Here is a 26,123-nt window from a genome sequence, read left to right as displayed (position 1 = left end):
TAATTTTTAATAACTGGTGATTTTTATATGATTTTTTTAGAAATATTTACGTTTATAAAAAATATTTTTAATTTTTGTATATTGCATAGAAATGTATTAATTTATTTATATATGAAATATTTTAAATATAATTCTATAATAAAAATAAATATGCAAAAATCTTGTAAGTATTAAATTGTTTAACTTTTAATAATAATAAATTAATAATAATTACTATATATCTGTACATAATATATATTCTATTAATGTATGTCCTATATATGTGTATTAAATAAAATTGCAAAATCATAACTGATATAAAACATTTTTTTCTTCTTGTAAGTTATTGTTTTCTTTTTATATAGCAAAAAATATTTTGATAGCATCAATGTGAGAAATTTATAATAATGAATTTATAAATGAATTAATAAGCTATCTTATGCAAAATGAATAAAATTAGCAAACAAAATTGCATACAATGATTTTGTTATTGAATTTCTTGTTAATATTAATTTGAAGAAAAAAAATAATAAAAAAAAATTATTAAAATAGACAAATATATAATGTAAATATTGTACATATATCTGATATCACTGTTATAAAAATATATATAGCAATCTTATATGCTGCCATGTTAATAGATATAAAGAACTTATAATTGCATAATTATACAATATTATATATACATAATAATTGTATACATTATACAATATCAATATTGATTTTAAACAAAATTCAATTCAAATACTATAATTTGTAAATAAAATATTTTTAAATAGCATTAAATGAAAAAAAATATAATAAGTTTTCTGAAGATTTTAGATTTGTATTGAAATTCAATAATGAAAAAGTTTTAAATATTACTTTCTTGTTGATCGATATATTTTATCAATATTGTGCTTTTCAATTTCTGAAAATCCTAAAATGCTTTCAATTGCATTTAAATGTCCATGATGATTTTCTTTATCCGTTAAGAAATAGTAAATCGCCGATTTTAGGAACTGCAATGTAATCTCTGGATCAAGAACACCTTGATTATTACGTGCTTCTAGTATACGTCGGTACATTGCCTGTTAAACAAATTATATTTACTAATCATTTTGAATATAATTTCTATAAATTAAATTAATGTGTGTATATTTTTAATTTTATACATTCCTTGGCAGTATACTATCTATATATATATATATATATATTACATATTAGATCCAGATATAATTTATTATTAAATCAATCAAAAATAAACATTTTAGTACATTTATACAATTAAATATATTCATTTTGAGAATATTATTAACTTATTTTTCAGGATCTAACATGATAATAATGATATGATTTGTATGTAATAGTGCAAGCATGTGATGCTTAAGCACGTGCAAACTTACATTAACTGAAAGATAATAAGAGGCTGTTTCTTTCAAGTGCACAAAATAGTTTCTTTGAACCTAATGATACTGCATAATAACACAAATCAACTACATTTGTGCTTAAGTTGGCATGCAATTGTGACAAAGCATTATAATAAATACATTCTCTTATAAACATATCTTTATAATATAATTTATAAATGAAGACACGTGAAATCAATTCTTACCACTATCATAATTTTTATTTTCAAAATTAATGATAATTAAATTAAATATATTTAAATTAATTAATACAAGATTAAATTTTTAAAAAATTAAATAATTATTATATAAAATACAATATATTATTATATAAATTATATAATTATATAATTATTATAAATTTTATAATACTATTATAAATTATATAATATTATTATATAAAATACAAGAATAATTTTTACTAATTGATATAATATAATTCATGAAAAAAAATATTTAATATTTTTTTATTATATAATACACTAACACACTAATTAAAAATAATACAATTATTTCTTTAGATATTACTTTATTAAAAAATAAATAAATAAATAAAGTATAAGTATATGTTATTTGTAATAGTAAGTAATTTGTACAAATTATTCATAATTATATTTATATATTTATTTTATATTTATTTTCATACTTGAAAAAATAGAATATACATATAAATTTATAAAAACTTAGTTAATATAATAAAATAAATTATTTATAGAAATTAATTTAAATATAATATGTACATAAATAATCATATATAAAAAAACTTTTATAAGAATATTTGTTAAAAAAAATATTTGTTACAAATAAATAATAATAAGTTTAACAATTTTTATTTAAAATTTAAATTTCAAAATTAGCTAATATATTTTTATTATTTAAAAGGAAAAATGCAGATATTTCATTAAAAAAATAATTATTCAAATTATAAAAATCCACTTTTGCAAAAAGAATCTCAACAAGACAGAAATAAGAAAAAAATATTTGTTTGTGCATTTGTATGTGAACAAATACAACATTGATGATTAAAACAGTGGATGAGAATTGTGTCACGTGGCGATTCAGCAGAAATACAGACCTTACGTGTGCCAAGGACCCAGAGAGAAACAGCCTCCTGAGCACTTAATAAACTTTGGCTACGATCGGCTGAAATGTGAGGTTCAGGCGAGTAGCTTGTGTCCTGGAGTGTGAGCGGCGACCAAAAAAAGTGGCACATTATTAGTATAAGAGATTTGTGAATAACAGAGATGCACAGAAAGTGATGAACAACAGTGATTCCTAAATTATATCTTATTTATTCTTATATATTTTATGTTTTATGTTTTATTGTTATAGAGATATAATCTATATATCCTTAAAAAGAAATTATGAAAAAGTTAATAGAAATCTAAAATAATAAACAGTAAATAAGAAATATAAGAAATAAAATTAAATAACATAATAAATAAAATTTTATTTGAAAATAAAAATCGTCAATAACTAAATAAGTAAATAATTAAAAAGATAAGGAAATTGAAAAGAATTACATTAAACAAAGATAACATCTATAAACAATATATAAAACATTATTAATTAAATAAAATACACATTTTAAATTTAAAAACAGAATTACAAAGAATCTTTAAAATTATAAATAGCATTATACATTATTAAATATTTATTTTAAAAATAATTGAATACATTGCTTTTATATTAATGATACTTTTTAGTATTATTATACAATTTATTTTATTATATAGAATATGTATGAATATAATATATGAATGTAATATATATATATATATATATATATATATATATATAAAATATAAATTTTATTATATAGAATAAAGATCATGCCATCATCTTATATAGCGATGAAGATAAATATAAAGCTTCAATTATAAATAAAGTCAAGCATAAAGAATTTTTTTCCTTCATTTTTAATGTGCACTGTGTATAATATTACTATTATAATATTAACAATGTATAAAAGAAAATATAACGATTAAAATAAAAATATTTACCTTGATATTTTCCAATTCTGCTTGTGTTATTGTTAATTGTTGAAGTAATTCTGCAACAGTAACTTTTGGTGGTGTCTGATGTGCCTGTTCAAGTATCTATAATTGTATTTATAAAAGATAAATAAATATATAAATCTTAATTTTTAATTATGTATTTCAATTATGTATTCAAAAAATATTCAATACTTATATAAGTAAAATAAAATAAAAAAATATATAAGCAAAATAAAATAAAAATTTAAATATTAAACAAAACTAATAAAATTTTATAATTTTCTTAAGTAAGAAAAATCAATAGAATAATCTAATTACAAATAATATGAAAAAAATTGATAATATTTATATAAATAATAATAATATATATTATATAATATACCTGATCAGCTTGTTCTATACGTGCTGCTTCTTGACCTTTGGCATACATTTTCAGGTACATTTGTTTATTTCTCTCTTCTTGCTCATTTAATAGAGCCTTTTGTTCTGAGAGTTCTGTTTTTACAGTTTCTAGTTCTGCTTCTAATTCACGAACTCGTGCTTCCGCAACATCAACAGAAGGCCTCACTTCACAATAACGTGTATTTACTTCAGCTAATTGATTTAATAAACTTTCCACCTGAAATATAAAATAATTCACTGTATAAATTTATATATTATATTATTAATAATTTTTCTATATATATTTAATCAATTAAAAATCTACAGTTATAATCACTGTTCACTTTAAAAAAAAGCGAAAATATTTTCAACAAAAACAAAATCTTATATGTGAAAATTTTCTTGTCTTTCTTTTGATTTATTATTCTTAAAGAATCATATTTTTTCAAGCCATCTTTCCTTATTAAAATACTTTGCACATGATAAATATTTAATATATATGTATATATGTATTTTTTCTGAGATATCACCTTATCATTGTGTTTTTGCTTGAGATTTTGAAGTTCATCAACATGTCTACGATGCATTTCCTCAATTCTATTTTCATATAAATTCACCAATTTGCGTTTCTCTTCATCTCTTTCCGGTGTTTCTGTAGTTGATCTTATAAATGTATCAGAAGCATTACTTTCATCAACTTTATTAGGAGTTGTAGTGATATGAGTACTTTCTGATTGCACTTCTGGTATAAATACAGAATCTTTCGAATGGATGGATCCATCTTCGAAGTGACCCGAGTCCGCAAGAGAAGAGGGAAGATCAGAAGGAGCACGTTTTTCTGGAGTTTCTGGACTTGTGATCTTTCGTAACGCATTTTCATCTGGTAAATCTTTGCTTGGAGATTCTGGAGAAAAAGGATTATTTTCTCGTACAGTAAGAGCATCGCTACTGTCCGTTCTTTCATCTGGACTATTTAGAGAAGCTTTATATAATCTTAGCTCTACTACTTCCTTTGTTAATCGAAATATTTCCTGATCCTTCTCTTCAATTTCTTTTCGCGCTTCCTTTAATAATGCCTAAACAACATAATTTTTATAATAATTAACAGTAATATTTTATACGTATTATTATTATTAATATATAGTATTATTAATATATTATATAAATAATATATAATAATATATATAAATAAATAAATATTAATTTTTTATTAATATATTATTTTTTTCGTTAAAAATTTTATTTTATATTAAATTTTAGAGTATCATGATACAATACAAAATGGCAATTTTTTAAAATATTCGCAATGAATAATATATTATTACGCAAAAATTTATGTTGTTAATTATTTAAGTTAATGAATTCAATTGAAGCAATTAGAATTCAAATGAATTCAACTTGATTTAAAATCTTTATTTAAATTAATCAAATGTTACTTGAATTCTTATTAGCTAAATTGAATGTTTATTAAATTCGAATAATTTAATATGAATCAATAAATACCTAAAATAGTATTGGTCAATCCATAATAATAAAAGAAATTTTGAATATATCGTTAAATTATATTATCGTTATATATTATATATTATATATTACTATATATTACATTATATACATTATATATTACTTTCATTATCATATTTTTATATCATATTTTTTTCTCGTTTTCAATATTTTACAAACAACATACATATATTTACTTTTATTATTTTTCAATAATACATTTATTAATTTCATCATTTTAAATTGTAATTTTAAATTGATAAAATTCAAATATATGATTTCAAGCTCCTTGAATTCAAGTAATTTAAACGAAGCTTTACGAAGTTAACTCTTTACATATATTCTTCTATTGTTAATTAGTTTGGATCAGTGTACAGACTTAAGATACCATTATAAATGGATTAATTATTATAAAGCAATATACACAAAATATAAGATAATGTCATAAATGATAAAAAACAATATTAATTATTACCTGAAATTTCCTAACTTGTTTAGCTGCTCTTTGAGTAGGTGTAAGATATTGTTCATTGTCACCAGTATGATTTGAACAATGAACAACGTATCTTCGTGATCTACCAGACCATGTGGTACCGTTGAGAGCAAACGTAGCATGATCACAGGCGCTTGCGGCACTGCAGGCACTTCCATAACTTTTCACGCTTTCTGCATCGCTGTCGTCGGCAATTCCAGTGCCTAATCCTCCAGAGGCCGCGTGTCCAGGCCGCGGCCTTGCCGGCGTCAATGAAAGACTCTAAAATAGTGAGGAAAAAAAAAAAAAAAAAAAAAAAAGATAATTTCATCTATTTTTGATTTAATTTCTTATTTATAATTTACTATATTTATCTTGTATTAACTATTAAAATTTAATAATTTAGAGCTAATATTATATACTATAATATACATATACACATATGTGATTAAATTTTATATTTTTATATGTAAATAACATGACCATATTAATTATTTTTGTTATTAATGTTATAATTCTATGTTATAATTTTTAATATAACATTCATCGATCTAATTTGAAGAAATCTTTCACTTTGGAATTTAATTTTTTTTTTTATATATGTATTATATATAAATTAATATTAAAATAATTTCAGATCAGAAAATATATTAAAATATTATAAATTAAAATAAATACAATAATAATTAAAAAATCTATTATTTAATATTGATGATATTATTTAATAATGATGAATTTATTATATTATATTATTATAGTTATTGTATCATGTCATATTTAAAATGAACAAGTATGTGGAAATTTAAATTTGCTAAATATTATCTCAATTCTGTCTCATTCTTGTTATCTTATCATAATATAAAAAATATTATAAAATGTATAACTATAAATATATTGAAAATAGTATTAATTCTTTAGGATTCATAAAATTTCGATGTTTAAAGATTTTGTATTTTCAATTGTTTTTTTTTTTTTTAATATGTTATTTTAAATACTTTATATTTTTTTTATCATATAAAGTATAATATCAAATTAAATAATACTTTCTTTCATATTTTTTAATTTTAGCTAATTTTAAAGCAAATGTGAACTATTTTATAATACTTTTAAACAAAAATATATATTTTTAAATGATCTTCATATAATATTACTAATATTTTGATATTTTCTATATTTTTTTAAATAAATTTTCAAGCTTATCTTTAATTCTTTCATATAACTTTTTTATATCACTAGTTAATATATACAATCATTTCATATCGAAAATTCAATGAGCTGAAAAAACTTTCATTTAATAAAAAAAAAATTATGTATAGAAAAATTTTAGTCATTTTGAAAATCGAATCATTTTAATAATACAAAAAAAATTTTGATCGATTTACTAAAATAATAATGAAAATAATTAATATAGTCTATTTTATGATAAATTTCTTAAATATAGAAATGAAAATTTTTTTCGAAAAAAAAAAATTATAAAAAAAATTATAAAACAGTAAAATATTTTTTTAAAATTAATTAGCTTCTTAAGGAGTTAATTATTTTACGATAAGAATTAATTATTTTAATTGTCTTATAATTAATCTCATTATTACTTGTTAGATTAATTAAAGGAATAAGCCCACATTAAATAAACGAATAATATTATTCGAAAGTTATATTTTATTCATGCAATTCTGGTTAAATTACTTTATATGAAATATAATTCGTATAAAAGATTAGAGAATGAATAGATTGAAATTAATATATTCTTATTATTATTATTTTTTTATAAATTTATTAATTATAAATTACATAATTATTAATTATAAATTTATTCCAATTGTTTTAAGTGATTTTAAGAATTTATAATGTTTTGTATACTTGCTAAATGAAATATTCTTTAAATTTTATATTTGAAATGTAGATAGAATATTTCATTTTACAATAATTATGACATTAAAATACTAAAACATAAAATTAATTGAAATATTAAAGCATTTGATTTAATTGTATTGCTTTTATAAATCATTTAGAATTTTTTATAATAATATCTAATAATAAGAATTATAAGGAATAATATATTTTAAAAATGAATTAAATACAATTTAAATCAATTTGGACAATAATAAAATAAAATTAATTTTATATTCTGAATAATATTTATGTATTAAATTTTAAAAATTATGATATTGTAAAATGATTTATCATATCTTTTTCATAAAAATCAAATGAGTTTAATATAAAATATGATAAATGCATTTTAAAATATTTATGAAAATTCTGTAAATGATATTATATTGTAACTATTAATAATTATACAAATCTAATTATTATATAGAGCGTTTTTTTTATATTGTTGACGACAAAGAAACGAATATATATAAAGATAAATTAAAAATGAAGACTTATATTTTCCTTACGAAGCCTTATTCGTATTCATTTGTTATGATGTAAACACTATGATAAATATTATTGCGTTTATATTATAATTAATTATAACTTTGCCAGTCATTGTAGACCAATACCAATTAAATTAAATTAATTAATTAAATAATTATAAAGATATATAATCAAATTATTCATATTATATCAATTACTCATTCTAATATAAATATACAATATGTTTGGAAAATATAAAAAAAGAAAAAAAATGAAAAACAAAAAAAAAATTTTAATAAAAAATGTTGTAAAATTTCTATTTGAATGTTGAATTATCTTAAAATATTAGGAAATAAAGATAAATATTTTAAATATTTTAAATATATTACTTTTTTTATATTTTATATCACTTTCATAAATATATATATTTTTTTTAAATTCAAATTAGAAAAGAAAAAAGAAAATTAAGAATAATGTAAAAATAAAAAAGAAATAAAATAAAAAAAAATTATAATATAAGAAATGATTAAAATATATTAAAAGAAATTAAAAAATCAAGGAGGAAAAAATTATTAAAACAATATAAATAATGTGCAATTTTAATTTTTATAATTTTTATAATTTTTATAATTTTTATAATTTTTATAATTTTTTATATAATGAAAAAAAGAAATTACAATATGAAATATTTTATTTATTCAATTAAATATTTGATAATTGATTATTCAATTTTTTTTATAATTAATTGTTTTGAATAATCGAGCTGTTATTATATAAAACTTCATTTTTATTTTATTTTTTGTCTCTTATTATGTTTTCCTCTTACTATCCTCTACTATATCCTTATTATATCCTATAATGTAATAAATCCTAGTAACAATATAGATATAGTATTGATATTTATTACATGTATACATGTATAAATGGGATCATATGTAAACGTTTAGTTTCAATATTGATTTGTTTGGAAATAAGGCTTCATATAAGAAAAATTATATTTTTATTTATTTTTTTATATGAGTTTCCTTTTGAGTTTTGAGTTATTTCGTTAATTTGAAAACATCGCATATTATAAATATTTTTTCTAATTTATGAAATCTGCATACATCTGTAATGTATTTTTATATATCTTGATTTATGATATGTATTGTTGATTCATAATAAATTATTTAATATTTTTAAAATAAATGAATTAATCTAATTATGCAAGTCATTTTAGAGAATACTAAAATAATATTCCAAATTTTTATGAAAATAAAAATTCTTCTTATGAATAATTATATATTTTGAATAAATAAATATTTCAAGATTTTATTAAAGTGTTATTAATAAAACTATTAATATAACTATTAATAAATTTTAAATATATATTATTTAAAAAATGTTTAAAAAGTTATTTAATGTTTAAGAGTTTAAGAGAAAGATTTAATTTAATTAATTAACATGTATACTATGAAAAACACCACATGTAGAAAATTAGAATTATAATTCCTGGCTATCAAATTAAAATTTTAAAAAATTTTGGAAATTTATTATTTTTCTATCATTAAGAAATATATAATATTATAGATATGTATCTGTTTTTTATTACATCTTATATTTTTCTTATAATATTCTAATACATAAAACATAATAAAACATATAACGTAATAAAATATTTAACTACCAACAAAAAAAAAATTAATGTTATTTAAATTCTATGTAAATCGCAATATTTTAATTTACTTTGAAATTATAACAATAAAGATTGAATCGATTGAAAAATCGATATATATATGTGTGTGTATATATATATATATATATATATACAGCACTTGAAAATTATTTTTAGCATAATTAATAATAAGTAAGAGTTAAATATTTCACAAATAATACTCTAGAAAATAATAAAGATAGATTATGGATAATAATTATTATAATTATTAATTATTACATATAATTATATATATTCATCATTATTGCTTTATTAAATTTTTAACATTACTATAACGATGAGTATAGTTAAGTCTCTCTAGTCCAATATTACATAAAATGAATCACATAACGTGACTACATCAAATAACTTGTAAATTATTAAATATATAAAAAATTATTTCATATAAAAGTTCATATAATATAGGAGATATAATTTGATGTTATTATTTTTTTTTATAATTAAATATATAGTTAACAACATTTCTTCATATATAATTAACAGCATTTACTATAGATAATAAATAAATGTTTTTATTTTTTTCAAATCGATAAGATTTTTTTAGATAAATATATTATTTATAATTAGATAAAAAAAGAAATCGTAACGAAAAAAATATTAAAAAATTTATAGCAATGAACAATATTAAAAAAAACAAATTCATAAATTAATTTTAATTATTAATACTTTGATAATTTTATATTTAAAATTAATTAATAATCAGATTTTAAAGTGATTTATGAACAGGAATGTATATCCTCTACAGCATGCAATTTTCATAAGAAATACTTTCTTATTTATTAATTAATTTACGTATATAATTTTATTTGAGATTATCATGTTACGCGATTCATCCTGCATATATAGTAGGTTACAACAGTATTGAAATGATGTACAGAGTGTTCATTAAACTTGTAATACTCATAAAAAAAAATCTTAATAAATATGAATTGAAAAACCCATTAAATATTACAGCATATATTCGATACATTTTCTATTAATTTCAACATAAATTTTTCCTTATAGATACGTACACATATTGAAAGATTACCAATGTTAATAATTGATGATAATAATTAAATTTTTTGGATTCGTTAGATATGATGTACAATGAAATCTCTATAATTGTAATCTCTATAATATTCGAAATAATAAGGAGAGATGAATGTTGGATTAAAAAAAAATATAGTAGAATTTTTATATTTAATTATTTACAGATTTCATAATTTATTTATTTATTAAATTACTTTAAAATAATTAATTTTTTAAAACGTTGAATATTAATTATATACCATTTGTTTTTCAAATCATTTGGATTCTTTTTCTATTATCATAAATGTTTCAGAAGGAAATAGAAATATATATTTTTATCATTATTTTCATCGTAGTTTCCTTTTTATTATTGTGAGAATTTAAATTAATACTAAATATAATTGTAAAATAAATATATAAATATCAAAATATAACAATCTAAAATTGAAAAAGAATCTATTATATTATTATATAGTTTATATAGTTATTTCTATTATATAGTTTAAACTAGAAAAAATCTAATGATTTTTAAATCTACATTTATTAAAATTTTTTTAATTGTTTTGATAAATGTTACATTATATATTATATAATATATTATATTATATTATATTAATCTATGAATATGAGATTTGGCAACAACTTTTATAAACACCCTGTATTTTATAATATTTATCACAACATTTCTCGCTTAACGTTTATTGATTTCAACAAAAAATAATTATAATCAGCCAATATTATTATTTGACATTTATTATGATTTTTATTTATTATATTTATGATTATATTTATTATATTTATATGCCAAAAAACGATACATTCAATAAGTATATTCGAAGTACTATAAATAAAATATACACTAAAGCATGTTAAAATATACAAAAGAAATAACGACCGTATTTATTACGATTCTAGTCATTGTTGATTCCGAAGAATTCGATTTATATTATTTCATAAAATATATATTTTTATTCATTTCTTGTTTTTTTTTTATTTTTATCTATATTCATATTTATTATATTTTATTTATATTCATAATAAATAATCCCATATTAAAAATAATATATATATAATAGAATATAATAGAAATATTGCTGATTATAATTCATCTAAAGATTTCACACAAAGATACATTTTTGTTTTGTCTAATTATTATATCCGCTATTATGCATGTTTAAAGCTGAATAGCATCGCTTCATTGAATTACAAATCTTTGAATTTTTTAGTTAAAATAAAGGACAACGTTTTTATGTTTTTATGTAAGATTTCGGCCATTAATGAATAAAAATGTTAGTGATCTCCCAGAATCTTACCCATTATCCGAACGGTTTTTTTAAATCATAATTATAAAAATAAATTAAAAAAATTAGATATTATTTCTATTTATATATTGAGAATTTATTTAAAAATATATATTTTTGCAAAAATAAAATGAAATATTACCTAGAAAATATTGGATATTTCGTATAAACAATCAATGACTAATATTTATTATATTTGACATGTTTGTAGAAGCATTATATTTAATTATTGTTTAAGTCATTAATAATCATATTGTCTAATCATTGATTATAAAAATAAAAATCATATATACATGATATATAAATATTAATTTCAAAATCTAGTTTCAACTTATGATTTCATTAGTATCCATTCATGGCCGAATAGTTATATCCTTTCGTTTTAATCAATAATTTATAATCAGTTTAATATAGTTTGATATTTGAAATTTTATATTGTATATATATATATATATATATATATATATATATATATATATATATATATCGACGAAAAGCAACGAAAGAATTAATTTGAAAAAATTTTTCAAAAATTATTTATGAATATTCTAATTAGAAAGTAATTAAAATTATTGAAAATGATCTTAATTCAATGGCCAAGGGCTGTATTAAAATAAAATTAGTAAATAATGCAATGGAATATGAATGTTAATGATAGAAATCGAATATTTTATATGGTTAAGAGAAACAATTTTTCCCAAGTATAATATCGATTTTAAATGTCAGTTTCTAATCTAAATTCTAGGATTTTTATTGAAACAATTCCATCCTATTTACCGCAATCACCTTACTGTTAAAGATTATAAATAAAATATTCAATTTATTATTGCAATCATTAAATAAATATACTTTTTACATATATTACAATAAGGTTGCATTTAAAGGATTATATAGACACAGAGAAGATTTCATGACTTTTATATCTGATCACCTAAGGGTAATTTACCTTAAGCTTTTTTTAAGAAGAAGTTTTCTTGTTCCCTGACTAGGAAGTCTCGTTTGAAAGTGATGCAAAATCAAACATCCCATTGAGTAGAAAGATATAAAATTCTTCTTTAAAGGCAAGAAGCTTGCCGTATCTGCATGAGAACAGTTTTTAAATGAAAATAACTAAAATATTTTTTAAATACATGTTTTCCTAATTTTCTATGAATGTTTTGATCATAAATAAAATCAAATAATAAAGTTTTTAATAAATAATATTTATAAAAAAATGATATTTATATTTTCTTGGCAAATAGATTAATATAAAGTAAACGTATAATCTTATGTATAAACATTTATTATGTTTATATATTATATAATTTATTATTATGTAAACAAATTTTTCGTTTTTTTTAAAAAGAAAAGTTATCACGTTGCATATCATTTTTGTAATTATTAGAAATTGTATTCGCAATAAAACAAAAATAATTATTTCTATATAATTATTCATTATTATAAAAGTAAAATATTATTATTTATATCTTCGAAATCATGATGTAACTGATAAATGCAATTGAAAAAAAAATTATTTGTAATTTAAAAATTAATATAGATTTAATAAGATTTCATTGTATACAACAGTTTCTATTTTTGAGAAAATCAAATCATTCTCGTTATTTTTGAACAATGCCAATAAATATAGTTTTAAAGAATAAAAAATACATTTTAATATTTTATTAAGTTTTTGAAAATGTGTTCTCAATATCTTACTTGGCAAATTAGAGAAGCACCTATTATAATTTGTTATATTTAAATTTTTCACTCATTTGAACATTTTCAATTCATAGATTTCAATTTCTTCAATTTCTAGAATAAATTATTTTATATTATTATAACAGCATATAAACTTTTTGATAATATTTTTTAATTTTTGTGATTTTTACATTAAAAAATTTATGAAATTTCATTATCAATTGAAATATTTCTTACAAATACATTCAAATATGTATCCAATGAATTTTCAAATTTTCTTTTACATGTTTTACACATGTAACAAAATTTTTTTCTATATTTTTGACTCATTCTTAAAATTATTTCCTGTTTGTAAGTCGATTTCAGAAACACTTTTATATATTTTTTGTATATATTTTTCATGTAAACTTTTATCGATTTTATATATTAACAAACAAAACGAAAGAAATAAATAGTTCTATATTAAAAATACAATATACAGAATATATATAGAAAATGAAATGACATTTTTGTTAAAATCAAAGACTTATTGGAGGACCTTATTGGAGGAATAGAATAAAATCTATTGTATGAATTTCTATTCTATTTTTATTTCTGTAATATACTATTTTACTAATAATCCGACAAAAGTGAAAATCGTTTTCGAAATGAACAATAAAAATAAATAGAGATTTTGTTGAATTATTTCCCGCTTTTCTCGTCATTTTATCTAGAAAAAAAAAGTAATTTAAATCGATATTACATTTGATGGGATTAAACATCGATAAATATAGTGTACAATCGTTATACTAGCAGTATTATATCTAAAAGCAATGAAGAGGTTTCATCTGCGCTGACGCATAGCTTGCAAAAAAGTCAGAATATTTTCATATTTCGTTGCTTATTTTGAATCTACTTAAATCTAAATATAATTAATAATTCAAATTTTGTTTAGCTAAGCATGAGACATCTTTTCATGCTTGCACGCGTTTCTCTAGTTTTCATGTTTGATGAAAAAGTAATACACGTGTGTATATATGTATAAAGATTATTATACGATTTTTCATGACAAAAGATCCAATCTATTTTATAAAAAATTCTTAATGATAATCGCTGTGAAATATGTGTATAATCGTTGTTTAATTTTTTTTAACAACTAAATTAATCATAATGAATTGAATTTGATTTCATAATAGTATAATTATTTGTTATTGAGGCTAGAGAAAATGGAAAGTTATTTATTTAATAAATGATTCAATGTATACGAATTCCAATAAATGGATTGAAAGTATTTTAAAAATTGTGATATCAAATGAAAATCGGTCTTGGCAAGTGACCTATATTTATCATGTTATTTGAGTGATTCGAACTTCGTGACATAACCTTATTTAAAAATAATTTGTTTTTTTGTTTATTTTATATTATATATTGAAAAATAACATATATATATAGGCTTATAAAGTATATATAAATTTTAAAAAATTTTATTAAACTTAAAAATAAAACATTAATGCATGTGTACTAATTGTATTTTTATAAATTTTATAAATTTTACAATATTTATTTTGAAATTATTATCATTTAGTTATTAATGCTACCTAATATTATTTTCATTATTAAATAATTTATATACTATTATAAATATTTATATATATTTATAATTATAAATTATATCAATTTTGACTAAAATAAAATTTATTAAAGAAATTATGATTTTATAATTATTGAAAAGTGCTTTTATGTGTAAATATAAATGTGTAAAAAAAAAGTGATAATAATAAAAATATCGAACTGTAAAATCTAAAATAAAAAGTCATATCTCTTATATTATATTTTTATATGTATACTAAGTTTATATGCAACAAATGAAAATACTATTATAGTCATAAATATAATAATAACTAGATATGTATTTATTACATTTTTACAACAAAAATATTTTTATTCTTAAACATTATTTCTTTTTATGGATAATAAAATAATAATATATCGTTATTTCGACGGTAAATTCTCTGATAATTTTTTTACGTTTTAAAAAAAGAAAATAATTTTTTTTTTTATTTTTTTCAAACATATACGTATATATATTTTTATATATTTTTTTTCATCATCATTTCCATTTAATACCATTATTATCGTTATATTAAAACTCATATAAGAACTATCCAAAAATAGTCAATAAGACACAATTGTTAGAACGCATCTGTGATCTGCATCGAAAAATACGACGTAATATTGCGGGGAAAACTAAGAAGCTACATCTTTCAAATAAGAACAATAATAAAAATAAATGTGATTAATATTAAACATATTAATACTCACGAGAGATCGTTGTCGGGGTGATTCAGTTCCATTCTCCGTGATGACTGGAAAAGTGCGATGGTCCAGGTGATGATGCTGCTGGTGCAGAAGATTAAAACGACGATAATAATGATAAGATCTGCTCAGAGCCGTGGTGGCCGTGGTACTGGGTAGTGGTGATGGGTTATTTGGTGAAAGTCGTTCATTGCACATGCGCATACTAGCCGACCGACGCAGGCCTGTAGGCGAGGGACGTGGAATACGGGAATCCAATGAAGAGGATACCGAAGATGATATTGAAGTTGACGGAACGGTGATCGGTGCACTTCCTGTCGTGTAAACCACGTTGTTATCGGCATTGACCTTGATCGTGCTGCTGTTGTCAGAACATGTTACTGGCTCTGACGGTGCTAACTCCGTTGTGGGTAATTCGTTCGTATTTAAACGGATTGAGGAACCTGGATGCATCGATTGAGAGGAATGTAAGGATCTTTCACTGCCGTGACGAGCCATCTCCTATAGATCCAGTTTATTTCATCACTTCGTATAATTCCTGTGCAAGAAAATCAAACTTCCATTAAGCTTTGTTCATTGAAAAATACATAGCATATTATTATGGGTTCCTTAATGGGATTTTTTTTTTTAATGAATTTTTGTCGTTTAGAATTATTATGTAAAAATTTCCAGTTGATATAAATATTTCATAAAATTAGGTTAAGCTTTAATGTTTGGGTTTTATTTAAGATTGGACGTTATTTAAGGAATTGGAAAACGTGATATAAGTCGAAGAATTATATAATGTAAAATAATCGGTAAATAATTATATTTAATAGCAAAAAAAGAAATTTAATAGCAACTCGATGATAAAAACAAATATATAAAATACGTAATTCTTGTAAGATAATTCCTTTTTATATCTAGTATTGAATATTTATTTCTTTTTGTAAAGATTTAAATAATTATTTTTTTATTAATTAATAATTTATTTTTATTAAAAATTAAAAAATAAAGTTTTCAAATATATTTATATTTTATACTTCTAATTATAAATCTGATTTAAAAATAATATATTTTTATCTTAATAAAATTTTTAGTATTTATTTTTATTTTATTTTTTCTTATTAAATTAGTTTCATTTATATCATAATACATATTTTATTGAGATTAAAATCTTTATATGTATTTTTATAGATATATATAGATCTTTATATCTTTAAAATTAATTTTTTATATATATATAAATATTCACAGTTTGTTTATTAATATTGATTAATATTAAATATGAATAATTTTAATTTTCTTAAGATTACTAATAATTTATTTGACTTTATTTTAACTATAGAAAAATATTATATTATGAATTGCAACCATATAAAAGAAACTATAAATATATATTTATTATCAAAAAGAATGATCGAAATAATTAAAAACAAAGATAAAATTATTAAAAAAATAAATAAAAATTTTTTTCTATGAATTATTTTTATTTATTTTACAAAAAATATTATTTGTCTTATTTTGTTTTTTTTTTTATAGGATTTGTAATTATAATGAATTTAAATTTCATTTGAAATTTTCGAAATATTGATATAATCAAAATAAGTAATACATTATTTAATAAAAAGATGCGTTTTGATAATAATAGAAAAAATATGATTATTATTATTATTATTATTATAAAGATAATTATATATAATTTATATAATTATATGATAATGATAAAATCATAATAATTCACTAGAATCACAATTATTTTATAATTTTATCACAAAATATATTTAAATAACTTATAATTTTGTTATTATTAAATTAAAAAAACTATTTGATTTTATATGGTGTGTGATATCAATCTTTCTACAATTGATAGCTATTCAAATCTCTATTTATTTATCATTTAAATTATTATTATTATTGTTGTTGTTGTTATTGTTATTGTTATTGTTATTATATTATTATTTCTTTCTATATATAATATATATATAATATATTATAGAAGTATAGAAATATATAAAGTACATAAATACATAAAGTACATAAATATATAAAGTACATAATGAGAGATAATAATTATAGAGATAACTAGATAATTAAAATAATTAAGATCATCTAAATTAAACATTTTCTTTTTTAAATATATAATTTTTTAATTTTTTGTTATTTATTTTGTCATTATAGATATTTCTTTTTAAGAAGTAAATATTGTTTATATTTTTATTATTATTAAATTCTTATATCATTTAATCATATTTTACATTTAATTAGATTTTAAGAAAATTTGTATTACATTTCTAAAATTTTTGTAGTATATTTTTCACACAAAAATATTTCATTTTTCTAAATAGATTAATAGATAATTGTAACCAGAATTTTGAATATCATTGATCATTATTAAAGATATTTTTTGTATTTTACTTATAAAATGTTTAAACATAAAAAGAATGAAAGTTTGAAGTTATTAATAGATTAAGATAATTAAAAAAGAAAAAAAATAATTTATTAGAAATTTAAGAAGAATATATATTTTTAAAATTGATATATATTTTTGGCTAAAAGTAACTATTGAAATATTTGAATATAAAGAAAGATTTATATGAATAGAAGCTACAATTGAATTTTATTTTTAATTTTTATGTATATTACAATCGTTAATGCAATTAATAATTATTCTTTAAGATTGAAATCTAATTTTTACTTAATTAAGTAAAATATTTAATTAATGTATAATTGCAATTAATGATTTAGATATATAATCGTCAATTTAATCGCTAATTCGAATAATTGTTTATTAAAATTTTCATTCATTATAAAATTCATTGAAGTGTATCCTCAAATTAATATATTTTGATCCATAATAATAATCATTTAATATAAGAGATATACATATGATATAGATATCACATACATCTACATCAAATAAAATTATAAATTATAATTATAAAGTTCATATAAATTTTAAATAAAATTAATAATTGATTTTTAATTATTATTTATTATTATAATTATTATTAATATTGATGATTTTATTTTTTTCAGTTAAATAAGATTTTTTTATGATTATATAGCTTCTGTAATTGTAAATATTAAAAAATTTTATCGATTAATTTATTTTGTCATATAATTTTTATTAAATAAAATAACATAAATTATAATATTTTCATTTTAAAATCTGAAAATATAAAAATAGAAACATAATAAAATTTATAATATTTCATTTATCAAAATATATATTAATAAATTCATTTACGTAATAAAAATTTATTCATAGAAAATATTTTTTCGTTTTCATTTAAAATAATTTAACAATATAAAATAATTTTTATAATTCAATCAAATCAAAATTAATAAATCAAATATAAATTAATATTTTTATTTATATATCTTTTTCAAGATCAATGTTTGACAATCTTAATTTTTAATTATTTTATTATGTAATTATTTTACTGAAATTGAAACATTCATTAGAGCAATTAATAATATTTGAATTTCTTTAAATAATTCGAAAATAAAAATTTAATTGAGATGAAGATATGATACAAATAGCATAAATAAATTATTAGAATTTAGATATAAAATAGATATAGATAGAATAAAGAAATTAAATATTAATTAAAAATTGAATTGTCGTATTAGAGAATTTGAAAATAAAAAAATAGTTATAATTATTAAATTTATTAATTTAAAATTTTTATTACTTTATTAAATTTTAAAATATTAATTTTAAAACTATTTTAATTATTTAAAAAGAAAAAAGATATTTTTTTAAAATACGTTAAATAAAAAATATTTATAATATTAATAAAAATTAATTAATTTCGATCAAAAATTAAAATCAATAAAAATAATATTTTAAAATTAATAATTTTTAATTATTACATTATTCATAAATTTCTTAAAGAGTTTGTTATTAGAGATATAAAATATTCTTAAATTATATATATATATAAAAGAATATTATATTTTATTATAAAATTATTATTAATATTAATATTGTAAAATTATTATTATTATTAATTTTATAATTATTATTATAAAATTTTATATTATGAATTTTTTAAATATATTATACACATATATTATGTAATCTATTAATAATATATATAAAATATATATATATCTATAATAATACATATAATCGAATTTTATATAAAATTATATATAATTTTATATATTTATATAATCGAAATAATACATAAAAATTTTTTTATAAAATTAGAATTTTTGAATAAATTTCTTTTCTTTAATATAGAATACAAATATTTTTGATTGATTCTATGCATATATATATAGTCGAATTTCAAGGAAAAAGTATTAAATAGTTATGAAGAATTTTTTTATCGATATTTTCAAATAAAAAAATTTTAAAAAAAGAAAATTTAACATGTAAAATTATATAAGAATATTGTATTTATTCAATAATTTATAAAATATTTTCAATTTAAAATAAAATTAATTTTTTTAAATAATAATTGTTTTATTAAATACTTTATCTATTCCTAAATGTTATGCAGAAAATTGTTGTTATTCAATAAATATTGATTATGTACCATAAAGACTTATTATATTAAATTATTCATTTTAATGGAACTTCTATTTCCTTTTGTAACAGATTTGTTTATTATCTATTATACCTGTATCTGTTATATCTATTATATCTATAATATCTAATTATCTTAGTCTGAAATTATTAAGAATTATAAGAATTCAACAATATAATATAATAATATATTTTTAAAAATTAATATTAATTTAGAAAATAAAAAAATCAATTATTACATTATTCCATTTTTACTATATTAGTATTTATTATATTTTTACTATATTTTTGAAACTAATACTTTTTAATTTTTTTTTATTTTTCAATTTTTTTATAATTTTACTTTTTACTTTTTTTTTATTGAGAAAAATTAATATTGCATTTATTTTAGATAAAGAATTTATTGTAAAATGAAAAAGAATGTTATGAATAAAAATAAACAATTTTTAATCTCTCTCTCTCTCCCTCTTTCTCTCTCTCTCTCTCTCTCTCTCTCTCTATTAATTTTATAAAATTATAATAAAGAAGTATTATATATTATATATATATTTAAACATAAAGTCAAATGAAATTTAAGAAAATCAGATTATTATTAATCGAATATCATAATTTAAACTACATATACAAATAATAAAAAGAATATAAAGTATTATTTAATAAAGTAAAGTTTTATTAAAAAATATTTTAAAAACTTTTTATTTCATTTCTTATTATTTATTGAATTCTGCTTATTCAGTATTGAATATTTATTAGATAATAAGATTAATTAATAAGATTTTTTTATTAAAATTCATTAGGAAAATAACTTTTATATATATTTATATATATATTATTTTTTTTATATAGTCTTTGAAATAAATTTTTTTATATTACCACATATTTTTTTAAAATAATTAAATACTACTATATTACAGAATAATATATAAATAATGTATATGTACATTACTTTAAAAAAATAGAATAAAAAATTGTATATCTATATTTTCTTTATGATAAAATTGGGTTATACTTCCGAAAGACCTTGACATAAATCTCTCGATCGACACGAAATTTGATTCATTCTACTGTTTTCTAGCATTCCTTTTTTCAAAATTAGAACCAAATTAAATTATCTTATAAAATATTTAAGTTATGTCAATAATTTGAATTAAGTTTTAAAAAATATAAAGTATTTTTTCAATTTTTTTTATCAAATTGTTCAATTTGATTTTAATTTTGATGATTTTAATTTTAATTTTGCTCTAACATAAATGATAATATAAACATATTCAGATATTATCGATTGAATTCATTTTTGAATTAATTTTTTTTGATTCTAATGAATTTAAAATGTTTATAAAACAAATTTATGAGACATCTAAAAAATAGTACATATATGTAATCATTATCATAAGATAATATATAAGAATATTTTTTTGATTGTTTGTTGAAGGTTCAGAATGTTAAAAAACGTATTCACAAACCGCAACTTGTAACGAATACAAAGATTATTGAGTTTAATTTTCAATGAATTTATATCGTTATTATAATTTTAAATCAAAATTTAAAAATGAATACTAAAATTATGTTTTTAAATTTTATAAAAATATGATTTCATAATTATTTCGAAAAATCGAAATATGAATGCATATTTATTAAAATATAAAATAAGGTCAATTATGTGCATATTAATAAAATGTAAAATAAGATTGATATCGCGAAAATTAAATTATATTAATTCATTATTCTTATAAATATTATTTTTTAAAAAATAGATATTTTTTAAAAAATATATTATAAATATGTAGTTTTTTCAATAAATATGATTTGATTTAATTAAAAATTCTTTATTATATTTGTAAATATTTTTTTTTATTATAATAATATTATAATAATTTTATTATTATAATAGTTACTTATTTAAAAGAAGAAAATTATGAGATATTGATTCAAAACTAGTGCCACATTTATATTTTAAAAATATATTTTTTATAAATTCAAATTATTATATATAAATAAATACTGTTTTTTTTAAATAATATATTTTATCAATCTATTTCAAATATATTTTATTGATCCCATATTATTAATATATAAATAAATAGTGCATTGACGATATTTTCAAAATATTTGATCATAATCAATCTATGTCAATTTGCTTTCTATTTATTTTTTTTTATAATATATGTTATAATATGCTTTAAATTTGTTATCGCATATCTATGACGTAAGATTAGTATGATTTTATTGAAAAGCAACTGCTTATATTTATGTAATATACCACATAACGAAATAATGTATGAAAGTACAAATATAAAATTTTGATATTCTCTACCAATAATATACATTACAGAATTCTATTGTTAATGTTATTAATGTTTTCTTTCACATAATTGAAATAATTTATATAATTTTATATTATTGTATCATTCATATTTAATGGATATAAAAAAGCAGGGAAAGACCTATTGAAATAAATCGATCATTTGATATCTTCTGATTCTCTCTTTCTCTCTATCTATCTATTTCAAGAACATCATGCAGCATTATGCAGCGTCCACATCATCTTTAAAATCATAAAAACAATATTATTTTCTAAAACTGTACTTTATTTTTACTAAGAAATAAATGCATATTGAAAATGTTAAGATTTTTAAGATTTATTTTGTATTGCTATCATTATTAAATAACTTTAGATTCTGCATTTATTATTTTTATTATTTCATTTTAACTATTTGATAACTATTATATAATCATTCTATAACAAATTCTTATAAAATATAAATGAAAAAACATATACATGTAAATGCTTAGAATTAAGCAATTAGTAAATGAAGTTGTCGTTGCATCAATGACTAATTTTGCAAGTTTCTAATGACATATCATGTGAACAGGAAGTAATTAATAATTAGAAAGTAGTAACTAAATCAGTAACGAAACCATATCTTATTTTTCAAATATGAATTTGAAATTATAATAGAATCCTCATTTGATATAAATTTTTAGAAATTTCTTTCATTTAATATATATGTGTATAATTATTAGAATTATTAATTAGAATAAAAAGCGCAGACAAATTGAATGAAAAAGATTTGATTTAAGTGTTAATTCATGCCACGCGGGCTTATCGCGTGTAAAAGTTGAATATAGCTACGAATACTTACTAATCTAGCAATCCTAGATTTGTTACACAACTAATTATAAGAACACATTCATGATAGACGAATCAATAATTATGATTTCAAAAATATTCGACGTTATTAGGTGCACTATACACTGATAATTCTAACACTTTTTGACAAGATATGGAAAACATGCTCACTAGTCGAACATCAGTCATCTACGATCTCAACGCGATTCGTGCAAGAACTATAGTATTACAACGACAGACAGTCACAAGATGTCGTATCGTAAGAACCGATCATTGACAATGTCGTAATTTTGAGTTATTAACGCCATCTAACAATGTGGACAATAATAATTTACTGATTGTAGATAAATTATTTCATTTTAAATATTTCATTTGTAATTGATATTTAGTTTCAATTCTGACCACTACTAGTGTTACAATCTTATTCTATCGGTAATGTTGAAAATGATACTAAAATGTCCACAAACAATAATACAAAAAAATATTAAATATTAGATCTATTAGCAATGTTCGAGAAAATTTGAGTAATAATTATAAAAACCTTGCGGATTATTTGTGAACAGTATAATTTGTGAACAATATTGGTGAATTTTTTGTTAATAAAAATGCGCCTTGAATTTATGAACAATTTCTGAAAACCAATCTTTAGTTTCTTCAGTTCCAGAGAAATCGTTAATTATATTTACTGTATATTTTACTCTATACTTTCTATTCTTCGAAAATCAAGATTTATAAAAAAAATATTCTTAAATTTATTAAAAATCAAGATTTATAAAAAAATATCAAAGAATTCGTGAATAGTTCTTACAAATCAAAAATTAAAGATTTACAAAAAATTTTATATTATTTGCTTGTAGTTAATTATAAATGATTTAAATTATATTATATTTTTTATTTATATATTTTCATTTAATTTAAAAAAATGTTATTGAAAAAAATTTAACAAGAAGAATTTCATAAATATGAATTTATTAATTATTTGCAAAAAAACTATGTGGTAGTTATGAAATATGAATGATGTTTATAAATTGCTAAATCATAAAATATTTTAACTTTATATTATGAATAGTTCGCGAACAATAATTTTTAGAAAATTTATTCTTTATATTGTTTACAAATAATATATGAATATTGATGAAAGTTGTACTTTAATTTAAATTATTTATAATTAATAAATAAATTTCAATTACTATTTTTATACATCAACTTTTATATTTATTTTGAATTTATAAATCGATCTTTTATATATAATCTTTTATATATAAATTATGTATAAATTATATGAATATACTAATATATAATATCAAATTATTAAAAATTTTACTTAAAAAAAAAAAAAAATAAGAAATAATTTTAAAAAATTTTAATTCAGTTTAGAAAATTTATCTTGAAAATAATATTATTTTGTACTTTTATTTTATATTGGTAATGATAAAAATTTTATATTTGCAGGTTGATATCCTAATTTTTACTTTTATGTATAAAATATATATAATAAAAATAAAAAAATAGCATAAAACAAATCCATGCTATAAATATTATAAATTTATAAATATTATAATAATATAAATCTATTTTATTAAAATAAAATAAAAAAATTATAAATTAACATATATATATATATATAAAAAAAATGATTTATAATAATTTTTTAAATGATTGTAGAACGAAAATATTCTTTTAAATAACTTAAATCATCAATATTTTCGAAATAGAATATCTTTTAGAAAAAATAAATTTAAATTTAATAAAAAAAAAAAAATTTAATATATTTTTAGTAAGAAAATAAAGAAACATTTTTAATTTATTTATTTATTTTCAAGATTCTTTTTTTAAATTGATTTTTTTTGAAAATTGAAATTTAATATTAATATACGATAATTTATTTTCGATATTTTATTTTATATTTGTTTATTTATTATTTATTATTTATTTATTTTTATTCATTTCTTATTCAATGTCCAATGTTTCCTTATGTTAAACACTTTTGTTGCAGCTAAAATTGGAATATATTTTTGCATAAAACATTTTCTTGCATTGAAAAGATTTGGATAATTATATGAATTAAATATGCTAGCTTTGATGAATAAATCTCATTGCTTTTTTTTTTTTATATGTAATGCTATTATACAATAGTTTCTTTAATTAAGCTATTTTTTTCATCTTATTCCATACAGATTCGAATTCTTTCATCATAAATGTAATTAAATTGATTAACTTTCCACTTAACCAATTTTTCCATATTGGTAATTAATTATGAATCATCACATAAATTTTTATAATATATTATATGTGGATATTACAATTTTTTGTACTTACCGAAAAATTTTTTTATGATTAATTGAAAATAATTCTAGATAATTTCTGAAGATTCTTAATCTTGTAATCAAATATTATC

At 18.0% G+C, this 26,123-nt stretch overlaps 1 protein-coding gene across 2 annotated transcripts; it reads right to left on the bottom strand.

Annotated features, from left to right (window-relative positions):
- Positions 1–808: 808 nt before the first annotated feature.
- LOC412646 lies at positions 809–23,993 on the bottom strand. Of its 2 annotated transcripts, XM_026439031.1 has the most exons (8): positions 23,739–23,993; positions 16,083–16,614; positions 5,724–6,002; positions 4,276–4,821; positions 3,747–3,983; positions 3,371–3,466; positions 2,443–2,544; positions 809–1,049 (listed from the first exon to the last, which is right to left on the bottom strand). In XM_026439031.1, the coding sequence occupies exons 2-8, from the start codon at positions 16,572–16,574 to the stop codon at positions 840–842; spliced, it is 1,962 nt and encodes a 653-aa protein (XP_026294816.1). In that variant the 5' UTR covers positions 16,575–16,614; positions 23,739–23,993; the 3' UTR covers positions 809–839. The 2 variants fall into 2 exon arrangements, with proteins under 2 accessions (XP_026294816.1, XP_026294817.1); XM_026439032.1 differs by lacking the exon at positions 2,443–2,544 and having other exon boundaries at positions 810–1,049.
- Between the last annotated feature and the right edge of the window lie 2,130 nt (positions 23,994–26,123).

Source organism: Apis mellifera, linkage group LG2, assembly GCF_003254395.2.
Source record: "Apis mellifera strain DH4 linkage group LG2, Amel_HAv3.1, whole genome shotgun sequence".
Taxonomy (NCBI): domain Eukaryota; kingdom Metazoa; phylum Arthropoda; class Insecta; order Hymenoptera; family Apidae; genus Apis; species Apis mellifera.
The sequence above is the reverse complement of the archived record's forward strand: the minus strand, read 5'-3'. Positions and strand labels throughout refer to the sequence as shown.